General features: G+C 41.6%; 1 protein-coding gene across 1 annotated transcript in view; it reads right to left on the bottom strand.

Moving 5' to 3' along the window:
* LOC135219708 (protein argonaute-2-like) overlaps window positions 1-22,107 on the bottom strand; it is a 117,674-nt gene extending 95,567 nt beyond the window's left edge. The window contains exons 1-2 of the mRNA XM_064256695.1: window positions 21,979-22,107; window positions 11-220 (exon numbers count right to left, since the gene is read on the bottom strand). Of these exons, the coding sequence (XP_064112765.1) occupies window positions 11-220; window positions 21,979-21,997 (229 nt within the window). The 5' untranslated portion in view covers window positions 21,998-22,107. The remainder of the gene's footprint in view (window positions 1-10; window positions 221-21,978) is intronic.
* Between the last annotated feature and the right edge of the window lie 230 nt (window positions 22,108-22,337).

Below are 22,337 nucleotides of genomic sequence, written 5' to 3'. Positions count from 1 at the left end.
CTCAACTCACTTGGCAGTTCAGGAGGTAGCAATGCACTGATGCCAGTTCCAGTGGCAACAGCTGGAGTACCTGGAGCTTGCGGAACAATTGTGGTAATTGGTCCAGGAGCAGGGGTAGGTCCTGGAGGTAGCGTCAAGGGGCGGGGCACTGGGGGGCCAGCTGGTCCTGGAGGTCCCCCCGGGCCAGCAGGTGGGCCGGGGGGGCCAGGAGGACCAGGTGCTGCAATAAAACATTACATTTCTTTTAAAGTTATATGAAGAAAAAAAATAAATATACACTTTAGACTGAAGGCCAAGCACTGGCACATATAAGGTCACTAAGCACTGACAGGAAAATTCAGAGTAAAAGGTTGGAAGACTGTAAAAGGAAGAAAACCTGGCAGCTGCACTAAGAAGCACTTTAGAAGAGGGTAAAAAGATGGCAGAAAGAATATGAAAGGCGGTACAGTAAAAGGAATGAAAGGGGTTGTGACTAGGGGCTGAAGGGACACTGCAAAGAACCTCAAGTAATGCCTACAGTGCATCATATGTGAAGTGCACGGATAGCACTAACCCCCTACTGGATAGAAATAATATAATGTATGTTTAGAAGAATCTAGAAACCAGTTAATACAAATGCTGAAATACACTGAACGTAAGGAAATAGGTACTGTATTATAAAAGTATTTTTACAAGTGCTTCTTACAAAATGTTAACACTACACCTAAAAATCAAACACCTTAACAATAACTTATCAACCTGCAACAATAAATATATTTTCATAATAAAAATCACAATTTTACATAAGTAACTTACCAAGTAATTACTTAGCTAACAGTTTCTAGCACTGGCAGCTAAAATTTGGAATTCATGGTAGCGATTCTTTTTTCTTTCAGCTATTAGTGACTAGTCCCACCCACTTTTCAGGAAGAGGAACAACAACTGAGATAAGTGCTACAATTTGTTTTAGCCAGCTTATGACGAGGTCGTGAGTCAGCAGCTGGTTTGGAATGTGAATTCTTTACTGCTTTAGCTGGAAATTGGTGAAGTACTCTTATTCAGTAACCATTTGGCATTATTTAGACAGGAAATGTGATTTTCTTAGATGATTATACAGTTAATTTAGATAAGTCAATTACTGAATTTTACTTTACTTGAGACCGACGATGCCCGACACTATCTAGCACTAGATTAACTTGTGCTAGATATGACATTAACACAATTTGTGTTAATTGTAGAGGGCAAAATTGCTTAGTGACTAATACTTGCTTGGAGTGTGAAGGATGGGATGTAAAGCAAAGCCATGGAAGACTAGCTTCTTTATCTATCTAAATTAGCAAGGGATAGACAAAGAAAGGCTACTATTAGAAAGACAGATTGGCTGCTAGTCAGGAATCAAATACATCTATTGATGTTCTGATTGTTCCCGCTGTTTCTACCATTCCTAAGCCTTCTACTCTTCCTGCTAATCATGATAAAAGCTCCCAGGTTCTTAACCCCAACACCACTGCCACCTTAGAGAGTTAATTCGAATTATTCACTGTAGTGACTCAATTTGATTATTCAGTGAAAGCACTCATGGAGTGCAAGTGTTGAGCGAAGTGCAAGTGGAGGAGGTGGCTGTCTGTCCTGCCGATTCTCCTAGGCAAAGGTCCCTGGCATACTTCCCTGCACCAAGGAGAAGCCATACCAGAAGCCCATGGGAGGTCAGTAGGGTCTGCCACAGGCAGTCGACACCTCAGTCTCACCTGTTGCTAAATCCCAGGTGAAGAAAGCAGACAACCATGGAAGAGTCTTTGTGGAAGTGAACCGTCTTTATCTAGTTCTGAGGCATCCTGACCAGAGAGGAGGTGCCAATGGTTGATATGTGATTCTTCCAGACCACATGAAAAGGTCTGCCTGCAGCAGGTTTCTGCGACAGCAGTGATTCAGAGTAAGACAACTAAAGAGGCTGTACCTTCGTGCAATTCTTGGGATAACCGAGAGAGGTTTTCTCCTGAAAGCTCGCCTACAGTTTAGACATAAGCGTGCCTCAATGCCTAGTGATGCAGCTGTCCCAGAAGCACGCCAGTTAGCGCCTGAGCGTCCAGTGGCTCAAAAGCACCTAACTTCTTCCGAGCGCCCAGAAGTAGTCGAGCATCCAGTGGAATGCCCGGTGAACATTGTTCGTTCAGTATTAGTGGAACAGTCAGCTTCCAAGCGACAGGCAGTAAAGAATCTCAATTGCTCTGTTTCTGCTTCAGTGAATTATAAAGCAAATTTGGTGCCTCAGCAAGAACATGCAGGAACAGTACAGTCTAGTGATTCAGTCCACCAGAAGTTGGGTGATAATTTGGGTAATTTGAAGAGGCTTTATGTGCTGAAACCCGCTAGGGAGCCTCTCCTAGAAGAGAAAGAGGATAATGCACCAGAAGAGGTTTTGTCATCAGCTCATGCAGCGTTACTGAAGTTTTTGCTTTGAACATATCCCACCTTTTCCTCTCTAGCAGCTCCTGCTTCTCATATTACAACGGTTCAGTTAAGCATTGTACCAGACTCAGCCAGCTTCCTAAGATGGTTTTGTCAACTTCTGTAAAGAAGGCTTTTAAGGAGGTTGACTTTTGGCTAGCAGACAAGAGAGAAAGGGAAGGCTTGCTTTAGCTATCTGCATTCTTCACGGTCTGACTAGAAGGTATACGTGACTGGAGAGGCTCCTTCCTTGGGAATTTCTGCCTCCTCTCAAGGGGACTTCTCCAGGCTCATAGATTTGGCCCAAAGATCTGCTGCTAAGATTAATGTTCTCCCCAGCCAAACTTGATCATTTTATGAAGAATACCTTCAAGATTTTGGAGGTACATAATAAGTTTTTTTTGGATTGGTAAGTTGGAGCCCTGGAGAAGCAGATTCAAGATTACCCTGACTTCCTTTCAGACATAGGATCGGAACTTCTTGATGTCCTATTTTGTGTAGACAAGGGAGTAAGGGATGCTTCAAAAGAAACAGCCTCCCTGCATGCAAAAGGGGGTTTTAAGAAGAGGGGGCTTTGGTGTTCCTTCACCACTAAGGAGTCACCATGGTTCAAAAGTCTGCTGTTTTTTTTTTTTCACATATAAAGGACTCCCTTTTTCCTCCATTTGCCTAGTCGAGACATGCCAGTGTTTTAGGCAGGCTAGGATTCATGGACATTATTTGAAAAAAAAAAAAAATCAGAGGCCTGGGTTTCGTGGATGTTGTTGTTTGGGAAACGAGTACCGATTGATTTAGCCAGTTTATTTGGAAAGTATTGAAAAGTTAGTACTGACGGAGCAATGCAAGCTAAACTCATAACACCAGTCACTTTTATTTTTTTCTTGCATTTCCTGTCTTGCTTTTGCTTCACATGCACAGTTGTGTAGGTTAGATTACTTTCGGTTTTCCGCTCTAGTTTTATATTTTTATCCAAGATAATGATTGTTTTATTTGTTTTTGTATCACTCACACTTGCTGTGCAGGTTAGCTTAGTTTTCAGCCTGGAAAAGTTTGAAAAAGAGTTATTGTTTGATCAATGGTGAGTTACCACTGACCAAACATTAACTCTTATCTTGTACCAGTCTACATGGTTTTGCAAAAAGATTGTTGTAAGGTTATTCAAAAAGGCCACATATTGGTAAGAGGAGACTGGTATCACCATTATCAAACAGACTCACAGGCAGGCATTTCATTACTCAATTTGAAGACGAAAATCACAAGCCTGATTTGTTTGCAGTGTAAGAAGTACTGACTGCTGCTTTTAGAAAAAAGGGCAGTGGAAAAGAAGACAAACGACATATCACTGTGAAATCTGTCCTAACAAACCACCTTTGTGCATTTTGCCATGCTTCAAAGTGTACCATACTGTAAACAAGTACAAAAAGACCTGTGAATGTAAAAAGCTATGTAAAAACAGTGGTTAGCTGAAGTTTTCTTTTAAAAGTTTTCTAAATGAAAATACCCATTTCATTTGAAAAGATTTTTTTTTCATATACTATAATGCACTAAATACTTTTTTATTTCATTCCTGTCTTTATATCATATATGAAAGGTTCTCTCTCTTATTTTCATATGATAAAAATTTAACTGTATAAAATGTTATTGTTATAATACAATTAAGTTTGTTCATACTTACCTGGCAGATATATATATAGCTGTATTTTCTGAAGTCCGACAGAATTTAAAAATTCGCGGCACACGCAGTGGGCGGCCAGGTGGTAGTACCCATTCCCGCCGTGGGAGGCGGATAATCAGGAACTATTCCCATTTTCTATTCATATTTTATCAGTGCCACTGTCTCCTGAGGGGAGGTGGTGGGCACTTTTATTATATATCTGCCAGGTAAGTATGAACAAACTTAATTGTATTATAACAATAACATTTTGTTCATGAAACTTACCTGACAGATATATATATAGCTGAATCGCACCTTCGGATGGTGGGAAGAGACAGAATAGGATTTTTTGGGAAACTAAATTAAGTAGATGATATACATCTTGGTTCCTCACCTGTTAGCATAGCCGACTTCGTGATTACTGTCACCAAAGTCTGCTTCTGCGTTACTAGAGTTGCCAGCGAGGTAGAGACCTGTAATGCTGGTGCGCTCTAGATGATCTGTCAACGGGGGGCGTGACCACAATGTGACTAGACCATATGACCATACTTCTGAGGGCACCGAAGCTAAAACCACCACCTGACCTAACCTATCAAAGTTAGTTCCATAACTTCTAGGCTAAAGAAAAGGAACGCGCCTCAAGCGACCAACCCTTCAAAGTTAAAAGCACCTATCCCTTTTCTATAGGACGATAGGATTCGTGTTGCTTCCTGCCCCCAATAATATATCTACGGAAATGTATGGTCCTAGCGACTTACAGATCTCAAATGTCGTCTTCACATCCCGTCGGGAGTGTGAAGTGAACACAGAGTTGCTTCGCTAAAGCGTGGCACTCAGGATGTTACTGAGTGTCATGCTCTGTTGAAATGCTTCCGAGGCCGCGCCCTCACCTCTTGAGCATTCATATTAAGAAAAAATCTCAAATCTTTATGCAAACATAATGAATGAGACCTCTTAAAAGAACTCCTTGGCTATAATGCCAGGGTGTTCTTGGACATGAACCAGTCTGGTCTTTTTACGGAGCACCGCAGATTGTCCGTTGACCTTGACTTTCTATAGTTTTATCATGATAAAACTTGAGAGACCCTACAGGGCACAGGACTCTAATGCCCTTGCCAATAATTTGTGCCATACCCTTGGTCTCCAAGCCTTCGGTCAAGGGTTAGACAGGTTTGTTTTTTCCGTTCTTATCAAGAACGGAAGGCTTAGAGGACAGACCGCATTATGTCCTTTAAAGCCAAAACCTCTGATGATGGCTAAAACCTCACTAACCCTCTTTGTCGTGGCTAGAGCGGTTACAATATTAGCCTTTCTGTCACGTGTATTAAGTTCGCAGAAAGGATAGGTTCGAAATGCTTTTGGCATCAGAAACTCAGACTACGTCTAAGTTCCATGCCGGAACCTTTGGTCCAGAGAATTTCAAGATCTCCACAGACCTCAAAGATCGTGAAGCTTTGTTGTTTGACAGAACCGAATCTCTGAGCCTAGAGGCCGTCAACAACATATTTGCATATTCTACAATAGTTAGGACTTCTAGCTTATCTCATACTTCAGACGGAAAGATAGAACCATAAGGAAATTCACAGAGGTCGAGTTGGAGGAATAGTCATTTCCCTTCACTTACTCCAGAAACGGCCTCCTCCGATTGAACACTGAAAATAGGCAGCACTGCTTTGCCTTGGCCAAGAGACTGCCATCTCTTGAAGATCTTATCGCTATGTACCGTTGAAGACGAAGGTAGATATTGAATGCAACCTACGTCTTCACAGACGAATAACGAGAGAAGGAATTCTCAAGATTCTGAAACCTGTGTGCTTACAAATGACTGAAAACGCTAAACCACTATTTCATTGCTGTCCGGTGAGAAGTCGTAGTTGCAATGAAAGCGGGGCGTTCTTCAGTAATGAAAACACAGGGGAAAGCCGCCTGAAGAACTGCTTCTCATGGCTGAACATTTGGAAGTAGAGCTGTCAGGTCGGAGAGTAGGCGATGTCTTTATGACATATCTGTTAATTCGGGATGAACAATGAAACAATTGTACACCTACGAATATGAGATATTTTAAAAACAAACTCAGATGTCTGCAAAATCATTCGCATTATCAGTGCGATGCAGCGGGAGAGCTTGTACAGACTTCTGTTACCGTGCGGGGGGTAAACAGTAAAATGAATAAGTCTAAGAGATACCTCTGTTGAAAATTCTCGCAATATCGAAGGCGATGGAATCTATCGTCACAGCAGAAGATGGTCCTTCATAATTGCGAGAATCCCCTTTAATCAGAGACCTAAGTCCAAGATTGTTGGGCAGAGATACGGTTGCGGTAGTCAATCAAAGCAGGGGAGAGAGAGAGACATAAACAACCGTGCATCTTGGAGGCCCAGCTGATACTGAGCGGCTATCAGGCACAGGCAGTTCAATACGCAGTAGCAGAGCCTGAGCTCCCGCTGACTCGTCATCCTGAGTTGCCAGGTAATCCATATTCCACAAAGGAATGCGTTCGGCTAGAACCACCGAGCATAAAAGATATGCTCGAGCAATTATATTTAGGCGAAACGAATTTCGGTAAATATAAAAGTTGAAATGGTGTTGTCGTGACAAAACCATAAGTATATAAAATTGAAACAAACTCCTGGGAGGTTGCAGGCAACCCCGAGTTGCAGTTCAATTAGAATACTTCTTGTCTAAGTCGCAATCCGTAGAAAAACTAGGATATGCGCCTACCCCTCGGACAATTCAACTGCTTAGTAGAATCATGTCGCGAGGTTAATATACGTAGTATATTTATAGGATTCTGAACAACGATCTCCATCCTAAATTCTTTCCTTCAAGAAAACAAAATAAGGATTGGAGATCGACCACCTTCGATCTCTATCAAAGAGAGTGAAGGAGAAGTCTTCCTCAAAGGAAAGCTTCAATGGTGAACAGAATACTAACTGCCTGAGTTTGCCAGCTACTCCTTTACGAAGGAATAGGTATGATATTATCGAGCAAAAGGAAACTCTCAAGCAGGCCTATTTAAACGAAACAGAATTCGCTAAATACAGAAGCTGAGTTGGTGTTGTCGTAACAATACCTGAAGAGTTGTTCTTACTCCGATAAATACATTAGAACAACAGTTCTTTCGGCTTCTATCCGCAGAGGTAAATACGATATGCGTAAATGACTTGACCCATGCGTTAGCAAAATGACGCAAAGATAAACTACATAAGTATTGTAGTAATTTGAACATCAAATTCCCTACTACATCTTTCCTCGACGAGGAAGAGAGAAAGAAAGGGAAACCGACTGTCCACGTTTCTAATGAATGAGACTTTTTAAAGAACTCCTTGACTCTTTGCCAGAAAAGGAGTAATATTCGAATAGAAATCATCAAGAGAACCGAGGATCGAAAAGGACCGTTCAATGTTCTTATGATATTGGACATAAGACTTCCTGGATCTAGTCTACAAGTCTTTTTCTTACTCCCCGGATGAGCCTCTGAAAATGAATGAGAGCTCTTCCGAAATTTGTTAATGAGTTTATCCGCTTAAACGATAAAAACGTTAAAATCTATGTCAATGAGAACTACCCCATTTATGAGGGGTCCCCCACTTAAATGACAATGGGGAAAACGTCCTGACTTGACAAAACTATTAGCACTTTGCTAATAGGGGAAAACCTATAACATGACCGAAAGTCACCCAGGAATCCGAGTATATAATCTTCCCGATTCTCAAAGAAATCGATGAAGAGGAAAGAGGGATCGAAGAAAAAATTCGGGTATGTCTCTCCGCTAACTCCGAATCCTTTTTAAAATTTCTGTAAAGAAATGTCCTCAACAGCAATAAGACGCCTTCAACAAGTCTTTTCTCTCGCAAAGCGTCCTGCCGAGCTTCCACCGAAGCGTCCTGGCGAATGTCCACAAAAGCGTCCTGCTGAGCGTCCTCAAAAGCGTCCTGCTGAGCGTCCTCAAAAGCGTCCTGCCGAGCGTCCTGCTGAGCGTCCTCAAAAAACGTCCTGCTTAGCTACGACGTGTCTGAGCAGAGAACACCAAGTCTTCTGAACGACGTTTCAGAGGAACCTCGTTGAGCGCCTTGATGCATGCAAGGCCCGCCAAGAGGCGTCCTGGCGAGCGACCTTGCCAACATCTCAATGTTATGACGAACCGCGTTTTGCGTATGACGTTGAATATTTTTAAGGGACGTCCTCATGCGAGTCTCCATGGAGAGCCGCATGCTGCTCCTGAAGAGTGTGAACACTAAAGGAAGACGTATGGCTTTCGTCTTCCGCAAGGTGCTTGCCGAGCGTCCTGGAGAATGTCTCTACTTATAGGACGTCGAGCACCTCCAAAAGCTTCCTCACGTCTAAATTGCCCTTCTTATGCCGACCAGAGACTGTTTGACTGTGCAAAGCAGCTTGCCGACCGTCAAACTTATCAGCTTGCTTTTTTGAAGTAAAGCGAACGTTACATAACGTATACGGAGCGCCATGAGGAGAGGAGACGAATACTGAGTTGCTCCTCCAAAAGGTGGAATCAAGAATGTCCTTGATTACCAAATTCTTTTGGAATGCTAGCGAGGTTGAAACAGCTCTAAACCTTCATGAGCGTTCACTCGCAGGAGGCTCAAATCACTCTTCTGGCAAGATGAATGAGCCTCCTTAATAATGTATCCTGATGTATACATGAGCGTTCACTCGCAGGAGGTTCAAATCACTCTTCGGCAAGATGAATGAGCCTCCTTAAATGTCCCTTAGTAAAAGAGCCAGTGCATTCTTCTAAAAGGGAAAATGTGGTCTCTTTACTCTTTCATCCTCTCGTGATGAGAGAGGAGGACGTGAAGCGTCTCTTCTCTAAAGCTTCGGTTAGGGGCGCGAGTCCTTCCGAGAGCTCCAACCCTTGCGCGGGGAGGACGCCTCGGAGGACGAGAAGCAATCCTTCAAGATTCGTGCACGTGCACGATCTTTAGCAGCCTGGGAAGCGTCAACAGGTCCTGCCGAAGGGACGCCAGATCGGTGGGGAGCCCCCGTAACCCTCTTGCGGCTTTCGACATGCCCTCTCCCAGAGTCCCTGGGAGTCCGACAGAGGTCCAGGCCTAGAGGCATTATGGGGCCGATCTGACGCCCCCTCCACAACACAAGGCACTAAACTTCACAACACTGATTGGAGAGCGAGCACTTTAGTCTAAGTTACTTGATGTAATCCTCTAGCAGACACTTCTTCTAGGCCCGTAAGCCATACCACAGGGTTAGGCAAAATAAAATCTACAGGAGGTTAGAAGGTTCATTATTTCTAACTTCTGTTTACTGTGGAGGAAAACTCCTGATTCTAACACGCTCTAAAATGCGTACATGAATCCTCCTTCTTCCGTAATCAGTCACACATTACACTAATTACATTGAACTTATGCAAAGAAAACATGTAAACATCATATATACTAAGCGAGTGTCTACCGAAAGTTCCGGTAGCCTCACCTTACCATGCAGACAACAAAGTCTGAAACTAGGCTAACTAGCTTCAGACATCAAATGCAATGAAAAAATTTACGATAGCGTATGCCTAGCCACAAATCCAAGTTAATAATCGAAAGAATAATTAGGATACTTAAGCGGCTAATGAAGTTTTCAAAATCCTAGGCGGAGGTCTGTAAACAGTTGTTTACCGACCGGCGACAGAAAAAATATGAATAGAAAATGGGAATAGTTCCTGATATCCGCCTCCCACGGCGGGAATGGGTACTACCACCTGGCCGCCCACTGCGTGTGCCGCGAATTTTTAAATTCTGTCGGACTTCAGAAAATACAGCTATATATATATCTGTCAGGTAAGTTTCATGAACAAAATAAGTTTTATTGCAAATTCTTTTCCAGTTTTTCTTTCAACACTACAAAATCTCAAAAAAGCAATATGTAAAAGGCACCTATTTCACCAAAGTAAAAATAATAAAATTGCTCTAATATGTATATATATACTACAGATACACTAATTTCACTTTTTCCACGGTTTTGTGTAAGTCTTATACCCAGTTTGGAGGGTAAACACATACCAATTGGCAACACTGATAAACAATTGAAGAGTGCGAAGAATGCTGTAGGTACCGTTCATAAGCAAAACTGTTGATATTTGAGTCAGGAATCTAGTTACTTTTTCAACAACAAATATTTTCAAATTAACAATCATGAATGAAAAATATTTATGCAATTCATGACCTTATACTGCCGTTTGACTTTATTTCAATAATTATCTAGTGCAAGCTGCTGCTTCTTCTTCTACCAAAAATCGATTGTTGTGATGAAAGTGCCCCAGCATCTATGGGTACAAGTAGTGTGTGAATTTAGCACAGGAAATGGCAAGTTTGTTGACACAGGCGACTCCGCAAACATCGAGATGGTGTCAATCTTCAAAATATTAAGTTTTCATAATAAAACTAATATTGTAATACTTACCTGAACACCTGAACTAGCCCTGGTCACTGACCAGCCTGAACTATATCCCCACACATTAACCCACTAAGTGGGTAATTTTAACTGTCAGTGTTACAAATGCTGCAAAGTTTAAAAATCATAGTCAAAATGAATTACCTGTGTTACCATTGGCAATGCTGCTGCAAATACCGGCCAACAGAGGCCTGTCTCCTCAATTGAATCATTCACTATCAAATTGAAGTGGGAAGGAGGGTGGGAATCATTCAGGTGTTCAGGTAAGAATTACAATATTAGTTTTATTATGAAAACTTCATATTGTAATACACTCCCTGAACACCTGAATTAGCCCGATTAACAACATTTACGCGGAGGTGGGATCAATCTAATTCAGCCAGACATGTCCACGGAACATACGCAGGTAACTCATAAACAACCTACCATGTATAAAAGCATGTATCCTCACCTAGTTATCTAACTCGGAGGTGAGGATGTTTGCAAAGAAAGTACATCAACATCAGTGTTGAGTCTAAGGTACCGTCTGAGTCAGAAGTATCTCCCATGTGATAAGCTATACTTCTTATTCATGGAGGTAAAAACAAATCTCCTCACCTGGTTGTCCAGCTCACTAGGTGAGGATGTTTGCAAAGAAAGTACTTCAACATCAGTGTTGAGTACTGTCTGAGTCAGAAGTACCTCCCATGTGATATGCTATACTTCTTACTCATGGGGGTAAAAACAAACCTGCTCAACTGGTTGTCCAGCTCAGTAGGTGAGGATGCTTGCAGAGGAAGTACCATACCATCGGTGTCGAGTCCAAGGTACCGCCTTAGTCTGAAGAACCTCCCATGTGGTATTCTATACCTCTCATGTATGGAGGGGAAATGGTGAACCTCCCATGTGGCTATGTAGCCTCTCATGTATGGAGGAGAAGTTGAGTGTGCAGGACCTTCAGTTCTCTACTGCTCACTGATGTAGATGACTTGTGCTGTAGTAGTAGTTATTCCAACATGACCATCGGGATCTGCCTAACCCTCAAAGGGCTAAGGGACAATACACTCAGTCTAAGCTTGACCAACAGAAACACTTGAGTTCATTAGACTATCACTGCCTCCCTAAACTTCTAACACACCCTAACTCTACCAAGCCAACCTATAAAACACTGAGTTTACCGCAACGACAGGACCCGCGAGTAACCTATCTGAAGAAACTGAAATTCCTAAGGTACGGTGTTGTGAAAAACCACACCAACTCCTCCATAACCACCTACACGATTGCCGACACCAAATCCTCCAGAAGCCAAAGGGTAGCCCTCCGCGATACTTTGCGCTCTTGGATTGACTAAGAACCCCTTCTTATGAATGTCCGGATAGCGCTGAGGCAATGATTTAACAATTAGTCCCTCCTCACCTTGACAAGAACATAGTATAACCATCAGAAGTGATAGTCTGATATGCAAACCCCCTCGAAACCAAAGTGAAGAGGTTATCAAACAGTCCAGGCTCAGTGAAACACCCATCAACTCTCACCACATCCACAGAGTGGGACACGGCCTCCACTGGCTGTGAAAGGTGTCTTCCAAATATGAGCCTCATGATCCGTAACCCCTACCACACGAATCAGTAAAGGAACCCAATGCAGAAAAGCCTCAACTAACTCGTAAACCGAAGTCGGACTCCGGCAGAGGAGTTACCTGCTACCTCATACAGAAAATGATGCTAGCCCAAGTCCTTCCCCAAAAACTGTCCAACTCGCCGAAACCATATCAGCCTACTTGATGTTTGAGAGGCTGCTGTTTTGGTTGAATACAACGTATCAAACATTACTTGAATTAACTGTGAGATTCCTCCGGAGCCTGGAATGCGGAAAGAGAGAATGGACAAAGTCCACAATCCGTTCTACTCGCTTCCTTCGCCGGAGAAACAAAAAACCACAACTAGCAAATGAGTCTCTTTAAAAGTATCTATCCTCTGTCAGACCTGTCCGGCCACACCGGAACAGGATACCAAACGACATACAAGATCTCATCATATCTGAGCCTACCGATCCGATTGTGCTACGATATACCAACAAGATGATAAACTCCTGGGCAAGTCGTACTCGACTGCGCAACCCGCACTTCCCCCAGACATGATGTAACCCCTGTCTGACCGCTGTCCACCCCCTCACAAGAGCTGTCACCAGTTCCGCAAAACCTGTAAGTTAGTCACTCGACTGCGCATACCCTCACTACACAGTGACGATAACGTTACACCCGAGCCGAATATATCTTGGCGGTGAACGCCCAACCCTGCTAGTCACTCCCACACTGTTGTGGCAAACGTGTACCAAGACGATGACCTAACCTTGAACCAGTCTCACTTGACTGCGAAACTCCGCACTCACCAGTGACAAGACTGGTCCGACTACAATAGGCGAGCAACACCCCCTAAAAGCGAAGAGGTCGCAAAACGCGATCCAACTAACGCCCGTTACCAATACTAAACCTGGACTGGAGTCCGGAGCAAGTGAGGGAAGGAAGTACTCCCAGTAGACACAGAATCAAGGTCGAACCCACCTTGAAACCTCTTAAGGTGGAACAGAAAAGCAGCAGGAAAAAGTTGGGAAAATAAGCAGGAGAGAGAGAAGTCACTACGATTAACCACCGGAGCACCTAGCGCCGACATTGTGCAGGTGGAGAACCAACTGTGTGGTACACAGTGCTTTAATGACAGGTTTCGAAATGAGAAACCAATGGGAGCCGCAGAAGGAAATTGCCAGCTAACCTAAGAAAGGGGGCCGAGGGCACAAAAAGTGCTAACTATGATGCAGACGAACTGCCAACGGCCATAGCCGCCCAGCAATTAGTGTGGTAAGCACGTTACGTCTCACACACCTAATTTATATAAATGGGAACGAAGAAGGAAGATTACTAACTACCCTATGAAAGGAGTGGGTGATGACACAACCGGTATCGATACAGTCAACAATGGCGCACCTGAATCTCCAACTGCCGTATCCCCCGCAAGAACTACAGAGGACTCATTACGTCTCAAAACAAGTAAGGATGAAAATAAAGAGTTGCGGATACCGCCTTGTAGCATCAACACCAGCAGCCTGGGAACTACAGGACCAGTGGAAGGTGCGGAAAAAAAAAGAGAGAGAGAGAGAGAGAGAGAGAGAGAGAGAGAGAGAGAGAGAGAGAGAGAGAGAGAGAGAGAGAGAGAGAGAGAGAGATCCCCAAATTTCAGGATGAAACGATGAAAACTCTTGCTCTGCTGTGTTATTGGCAAAGAAAACAGAATGAGCGAGAAGACTCCAAAGCGACATCCGAAGAATGACCAGATAAAGAAGATTGTGTAAAGACAAGTTTTAACAGAAAAACTTGGCGAGAGAGAAAACTAGACCGACTCTGTTCCCCACGATAATCTAACAAAAATTAGGAAATCAGGAAAATTATTCAAGACGTGATCGTGAATATAGTCCGTATTGAAGCTACAGTAATTGACTCGCGTTAATTCGATTTTACGATGGGTTTAGTAATTAAAATCGGCACTACGTACATTGCAAATAAGTCTTCCTATATCTCTTGCGCAGCTGGCGTAGGCAGCAGCGTGCAGTCAGACAGCAAGATTGTTGGGTTTAAAATAGGAATTCAGGCCAAAGGCAGAGATGGGACCTATGAGGTCATTCACCGCTGAAAGGAAATTGACAGAAAAGTTGTTTGGAAAGGTGTAACAGGAAGAAAAAACCTCTCTGTTGCACAATGAATCAAGTGTTAGGAGAGGGTGGAAAATATAACAATTTGTCGAAAGTTGTATTTTTCCTAACTAAACAAACCTGAGGTCCTTTACAATAGGAAGGTAACTAGCGGCAGCTGGAACGGTCGTAAGCTTCGAACAAGGGAGTTCGGTAGTTAACTGCTTGTCCGACAGTCCGCGCACCACTTTGCTTTAGGCCCAGGAGAAAACAGAGTGAGAGGTGGCATGAGGTGGGACTGTGTAAAGGACCTCAGGTTTGTATAGTTAGGAAAAATGCAATTTTCAACAAATTGTTATTTGTTCCGATACGAATACAAACCATCGGTCCTTTACAATAGGAAGACTCCCTTCTTGGTGGGAGGAATCTGAGTCTTAAGAACAGACTGGTGTTCGCCCAACCTTGAATTCCCTCCCTGGTCATAAGAGCAGAGGGAGGGATCCTAGCCTCTGCCCAATGATCGGGGTATGTACCGCAGGATCAATGGTCAGACCTCTGGACCTAAGTAATAAGAGGGAGGCAAGCGTACCTCTTAAAAAACTAGCAAGCAAGAACTTGTTCCTATTGCAAGAGGCAATATGAAGTCATGGGTTTGTCTCTTGTTGGCTTTTTTGGGGGGTGGCATGCATTGACAGTCATTGGCCTGCTGCAGGCCACGCGGTGTTTTACCCTATACGCTAACATTGTTTAAATGAGTGCTGGGAAGGCTGGGAAAGATGGTGTCCATCCGTGACCAGACCCGTCCAGCCACACGATCGCCGCCATATTGGATTTCAAAACTGCCTTGAAAACATAGGGTAAAACAACACATGGCATGCAGCAGGCCAACGTCTACCAATGCATGCCACCCTCCAAAAAAGTACATTATAACGCGTCCTGACACCGGAGATGGGCATCAGTCGCGACTTCTTGTTGGTGAGAAAGGGAGCTAAAGACCTCTACTCTCCTTTCGAAGTAAGTACTTCTCCAAAGTTAGAAATTAAGGCCAAACCAAAATTTTAAGATTTAAACAGAGGGTTGTTGAAAAGGGTGTACACAGCAGTTCCAAATCTCATCCACCAAAAAACGCGTTCAACATTTTTACTTACAACTCTAAATATTTTGAAGATTGACGCCATCTCGATGTTTACGGAGTCGCTTGTGTCAACAAACTTCCTATTTCCTGTGATAAATCTGCACACCACTTGTACCCACAGACGCTGGGGCACTTTCATCACAACAATCGGAACAGGGTCCCTTACCAGGACGTTTTTAAGTAAACAACTATTTTGGTAGAAGACGACGACGAAGCGTACACTTAGATAATTTTGTAAATAAATAGTAAAACATCAATATTTTACATATTTATGATGATTAATTTGAAAATATTCATTATTGAAAAAGTAACTCTATTCTGACTAAAATTTAAGTAATTATTTTTTGGAATTAGAACGTTCGTTTAAGTCCTGTACTATGACGTCACGACATCTTGACTTTCGTACCTATTGTAAATAATTCCTTTACTCAACTTTCTTGCAGAACAGTTTACCAGTTATTCATGCAGATTATCAGCTATGCATGTAATTGTTATAATCGTAATGCGCATATATATCTTTATTATTAACTCTTTGGATATATGATGATGTTTTACTGCCGGATTACCGCCGTAGTGTGACGCAATCACTTCCGGTCCCATGGGCCTCTGTCTGTTTTCGCACCATAAGAAATAATGGGGCTGAATTTGCAATGACTCGAGAGAGAGAGAGAGAGAGAGAGAGAGAGAGAGAGAGAGAGAATTTCCAACAGTTAATTACAGTATGAATAACAAGCATAAAAATCAATATTAACTTTGAAAAACTATCATCAGTTGCTATGATCCCTGATTACAAAAAAAAAGCGTGACGGTACGTTAGCAGCGAGCTCATCAGGGGGGCGGACGCTTAACAGGATAATGGAACGGCGTATGTGTGAAGCCTCCACTAATGTGGCAACGATGATTTTGCCATTCTAGCATGCAAACATTAAAGCATGCAAACATTAAGGTTACATTTATTTCTGGCATACGATTATTTAAGAAATTCAAATACTAATAAAGACTGAAATCAATGAAAAGTGCTAGCAAAAACAAAAAAGCAAAAAAAAAAAAAAACGTAGTCGTTCCTCTATGCACTTTTCCGTATTCGTTCCTCTATGGTTTTCGGCAGCCAGATGTACGAAAACGTTAGAAACATTGATTTATCTACGTTAGAAATATCTGTAATTTTCGGGGGGTAATTTGGTTGCAAAAAAGGGATAATATACATGAATTAAATCAAAATTTTTAATAACAATGTAAATTTAAAACTAAATAACGAGTAAAGTAAACAGTTTAGGGAATAAAACTTTGCAGATTTCGTCGTCTGTCGTCGTCTGCTGTTTGTAATTGTGTTTATGGCGCGCGCGCTTAGAAAACCAGGAACAGCAACGGGTTTAAAGTGCAATGTGGAGTGAACTGAGACCAAAATGTGTATAATAACAATCAAATAAGCAGCTGGAGTTTCAGTTTGTGATGGCAGTAAGGATAAAAACCGCCGATACAAGGTAAGAATGAATTCAGTTCCAACCATAACCCCGGGAATAACAAGTTTCATACTTCACTAATATAGGCAACAAAATGTTGTTTTATTGTGCTGATTACAACTGCAATCTTGAGTAAGATCAATAAACGTTACATACATACGCTAACATTGTTCAAATGAGTGCTGGGAAGGCTGGGGAAAGATGGTGTCCGTCACTGATGAGAACCGTCCATGAAAAACGTAGCCGCCATATTGATTTCAAAACTGCCTTTGAAAACATATTTTACGAAGAGCTCACATGCTTATTTTAGTTCGTATGGGGCTTTCATATATCACAATATGTTGACGAAACTTCAGTCTTTTAAATGGTATGCTTAGAGTTGCAATTGTATTCATGTTTCACCAATTAAAATATCGATGTGAATAAGACCCGTCTACCGTGATGAGGGTTGGCCTGTACTGATGTTTCCCCCTATATACGCTAACATTGCTCAAAACGCGAGTGCTGGGAAGGCTGGGAAAGATGGATGTAGTCAACTGATCAGAACCTGTACATCCACACGGTAGCGCCACATTGGATTTCAAAACTGCCTTGAAAACATATTTACGAAGAGCGTTCACATGCTTATTTTAGTTCGTAGGGGCTTTCATATATACATTAAGTTGACCGAAAACTTCCATCTTTTGAATGGTATTTGCTTAGAGTTGTAATTGTATTCTTGTTTCACAGATTAAAATATAGAGTTGGAATAAGACCCGTCCAGCGTGATAAGTGTTGGTACTTCTGGTGATGTTTTACCCTACCTATTTTACAAAGAGGGTCACATGCTTACTTTAGTTCGTAAGGGGCTTTCATATATCACATTATGTTGACGAAACTTCAATTTGAATGGTATGCTTAGAGTTTTAATTGTATTCTTGTTTCACCAATTAAATATAGAGTGAATTAGACCCGTCCAGCGTGATTATGGTGGATCGTCCGTGATTATTTACCCTATTTTTGTAACTTGGGAGAGAACACTTACCTCGAGAGGAAAGTACAAGTCTCAAGGTGTTGCTTCCACAGACGATGGCTCATGACTGGCGTCAGGGCATGTTAAAAGTAAGTTCCAGGAAGGTGGGTCAACGAGCGGGTAAGATGGACGCAGGCAGTCCATTCAATTGTTTACCCTAAGCAACCATACTAAATTTCCAAAGTAATACTGATGCGAAGCTCTTGTTTATTTACCAAAGACTTACACAGCCTAGCCTATTGGTTGATAAGCATGATGTGGCCAAGGCTTCCTGACGGATACCTAGGAAATGAACCTAGCCTAAGTCTGAGGTCACTCTTCGGGATAACAAAAATTACCACCATGAAAAGAAATTAGGGTAGATCTATGCAAAGACAGACCTTCAGGCACAGCATAAAAAGCAAGGTCCTGTCTACAGAACCTTGAAAACCATAAAAAAAAGATGAAAGAAAAAATCGCTTAGAACCAAGCTTGGATGGTTTTACTCCTGCTAACCTGCTCTCTCCTAGCTACTACTATATAGGGGGAAACATCAGTACAGGCCAACCCTCATCACGGTGGACGGGTCTTATTCACTCGATATTTAATGGTGAAAACATGAATACAATTGCAACTCTAAGCATACCATTTAAAAGACTGAAGTTTCGTCAACATATTGTGATATATGAAAGCCCCATACGAACTAAAATAAGCATGTGAGCTCTTCGTAAAATATGTTTTCAAGGCAGTTTTGAAATCCAATATGGCGGCTACGTTTTTCATGGACGGTTCTCATCAGTGACGGACACCATCTTTCCCCAGCCTTCCCAGCACTCATTTGAACATGTTAGCGTATGTATGTAACGTTTATTGATCTACTCAAGATTGCAGTTGTAATCAGCACAATAAAACAACATTTTGTTGCCTATATTAGTGAAAGTATGAAACTTGTTATTCCCGGGGTTATGGTTGGAACTGAATTCATTCTTACCTTGTAATCGGCGGTTTTTAATCCTTACTGCCACCACAACTGAAACTCCACAGTGCTATTTGATTGTTATTATACACATTTTGGTCTCAGTTCACTCCACATTGCACTTTAAACCCGTGCTGTTCCTGGTTTCTAAGCGCGCGCGCCATAAACACAATTACAAACAGCAGACGACGACAGACGACGACAGACGACGAAACTGCAAAGTTTATTCCCTAAACTGTTTACTTTACTCGTTATTTAGTTTAAATTTACATTGTTATTAAAAATTTTGATTTAATTCATGTATATACCCTTTTTTGCAACAAATTACCCCGAAAAATTACAGATATTTCTAACGTAGATAAAATCAAATGTTCTAACGTTTTCGTACATCTGGCTGCCGAAAACCATAGAGGAACGAATACGGAAAAGTGCATAGAGGAACGACTACGTTTTTTTTTTTTTTGCGTTTTTTGTTTTTGCTAGCACTTTTCATTGATTTCAGTCTTTATTAGTATTTTGAATTTCTTAAATAATCGTATGCCAGAAATAAATGTAACCTTTAATGTTTGCATGCTTTAATGTTTGCATGCTAAGAATGGCAAAATCATCGTTGCCACATTAGTGGAGGCTTCACACATATGCCGTTCCATTATCCTGTTAAGCGTCCGCCCCTGATGAGCTCGCTGCTAACGTACCGTCACGCTTTTTTTTTTTTTTGTAATCAGGGATCATAGCACTGATGATAGTTTTTCAAAGTTAATAGTTTGATTTTTATGCTTGTTATTCATACTGTAATTAAACTGTTGGAAAATTCTCTCTCTCTCTCTCTCTCTCTCTCTCTCTCTCTCTCTCTCTCTACTCTCTTCTCTCTCTCTCTCTCTCTCTCTCTCTCTCTCGAGTCCAGTCACTCGGCAAAGAAAAGTCATCTTCACTCCGCAATTGGAAGAAAAGTTTGTATCATCACTGGAGGATTCAGAACTAGAGCTCTCATCATCAAATAGGTTATCAATATCACACTCCTCATCTAGTATTTGATTGATCTCACTAAAGAAATATGCCTCCTCTTGGGACATTCATTGTGAAAGACGCGAAATCCAATTTGTCTCGATAAAACGCCCGAAGCGCATTGAAAGAAAACCAACAGGGCAGGCAGTTTTCTAGCATAAGCGACCACCAGGAAAAGAGTTGCCAGGCTGGAAATAAGTTTCCCATGTGCTGAGAGTGTTACCAAATGATGTTCCTACACTTTCTATGCGAGTAAACGTATTATTACGGGGCTGACGACTTGACAAGCACAGTTAAAGTCTTGAAGTAATATCCCGTTGAAGGCGCTACCGAGTAGATCGCGGTAAACGTATTATTACGTGGGTGACGCTTAACAGGTTTATAAACTTTCCATGAATTCTAGTTGTCATAGTAATGCAATAATGATAAAATTGCTTTAATATTTATGTATATATACTTCCAATACATAGCCTAATTTCACCAATTTCAACGTTTGTGTGTAGTCTTATACCCAGTTTGGAGGGTCAACACATACGAATGGCAACAGAGAGAGAGAGAGAGAGAGAGAGAGAGAGAGAGAAAGAAAGGAAGGCGGAGGAACGGAAGAAGAAAAGGGATGGGGGGGGGGGGGTTGGGGAGTTTGGGGGGGGGGGATGGGAGTAGGTGGAGCTTTATACGCGGTGTGTTCGTATCCATTTCTGCATAATGGAGTTTTTGTCTCTTGGTACAAGGACAAGTGTCGTTATTCTTTACGATTAGTGATTCACGATACCCTTATAAATTACGGCACTGGGTGTAATGCACTATAGCAAAATCTCGTTCTGTTAAGAGTGTTCGTTACAGAAAATAGGTATTGCCCAAAAACCTGCTTGCACTGTCTCTGAAACCCATAGTAGACATGCTGCTTAGTTGTCAATCAAGTTTTGATAACCAAGTATTTTTTACAAGCTAGCTATTGAATAAATTTGTATTTTTCTCAGTCAAAACATATGGCCCTCAATGCTAACTTTCCTCTTTTAACGACTTTCTGGTCATTGCAAATTCGGCCCCATAATTTCTTATGGTGCGAAAACAGACAAGAGGCCCATGGACCGAAAACGATTGCGTCACACTACGGCGATATAATCCAGCAGTAAAACATCTTCATATATCCAAAAAGTAAATAATAAAGATATATATGCGCATTACGATTATAACAATTACATGTATAGCTGATAACAATCTGCATGAATAACTGGTGTAAACTGTTCTGCAAATGACAGTTGAGTATAGCAATTATTTACAATAGGTACGAAAGTCAAGATGTCGTGACGTCATAATACAGAACTTGAAAGAACGTTCTAATTCAGAAAAATAATTACTTAAATTTGAGTCAGAGTCGAGTTACTTTTTCAATAACGAATATTTTCAAATTAATCATCATAAATATGTAAAATATTGATGTTTTACTACTTATTTAAAATTAGCCAAGAGCACGCTTCTCGTCATCTTTCTACCCCAACAGCTGTTTACGCCTGGCTTGTTGTTGATGAGAAATCGTGTTTCGATTGTTGTGATAAAAGTGCTCCAGCGTCTGTGGGTACAAGTGGTGTGCGGATTTATCACAGGAAATGGTTAGTTTATTGACACAAGCTACTCCGTAAAACATCGAGATGGCGTCAATCTTCGAACATTTTTAGTTGTAAGTAAAAATTTCTAAAGCGTTTTGGTGAGATTTCCACTGCCGTGGGCGCCATTTTCAGTACCCTCTGTTTAAATCTGTTTAAATCTTAAAAGCCTTAATTTCTAACTTTGGGGAAAATACTTACTTCGAAAGGAGAGTAGAGGTCTTTAGCTCCGTTTCTCACCAACAACAAGTCGCGACTGATGCCCATCTCGGGTGTAAGGACGCGTTATAATGTACTTTTTCGGAGGGTGGCTTGCACTGATGGTAGCTGGCCTGCGTGGCCTGCTTTGATGTTTTACCCTAATCATACGTGTTAGCTTGGTAAAAGTTGAAACAAAAACTTCATTTATTTCGCTTGATTGGTAAGATGCATTTCAATTCCATTCAACGACAGCCAAAAGAAATAAAATGTGAATTTCCGTTGGGAGACTCCTCGATGTTCAAGTTAACAAGGTCAACTCTCCCTCCGCAAACAAGGGAAACGGGGAGTGTGTCAATGATCCACAAAACACTTTGAGTAATACCAAAAACCACAGGATATTTTCGGCTAATTTCACAAACTATCCAGATGAGAGAACACTTACGCTGCCCAACGGGGTACATGAACTCTACAATAGTTGATAACTTTCGGGACGAAACAACTAAGATTTGATATGTTGAAAATGGCGTACTCTACTTCCTGTCCCGAAGTATGACGACGGGCGTGATGGTTCTTTAGTGACGATATGTTGTAAACAAAATATAAATATTATTAAAGCACAATATCTTCTCATAATCCTATCTATTATTATTATATAATACATAATTTTAATAAAATCTTACATCCTATCTTGTTTCTATAGATATTTGAACAAAGGAAACGTTTCCCTATTCCAATTTCCCGAAAACTCCGATGACAGGTTAAGGTGTGTCACCTGATGATTCATTAATTTACAAGACCTGG

The sequence above is a fragment of the Macrobrachium nipponense genome, chromosome 1 (genome assembly GCF_015104395.2).
Source record: "Macrobrachium nipponense isolate FS-2020 chromosome 1, ASM1510439v2, whole genome shotgun sequence".
In the NCBI taxonomy this organism is placed as follows: domain Eukaryota; kingdom Metazoa; phylum Arthropoda; class Malacostraca; order Decapoda; family Palaemonidae; genus Macrobrachium; species Macrobrachium nipponense.
This window is presented reverse-complemented; position numbering and strand designations above follow the sequence as displayed.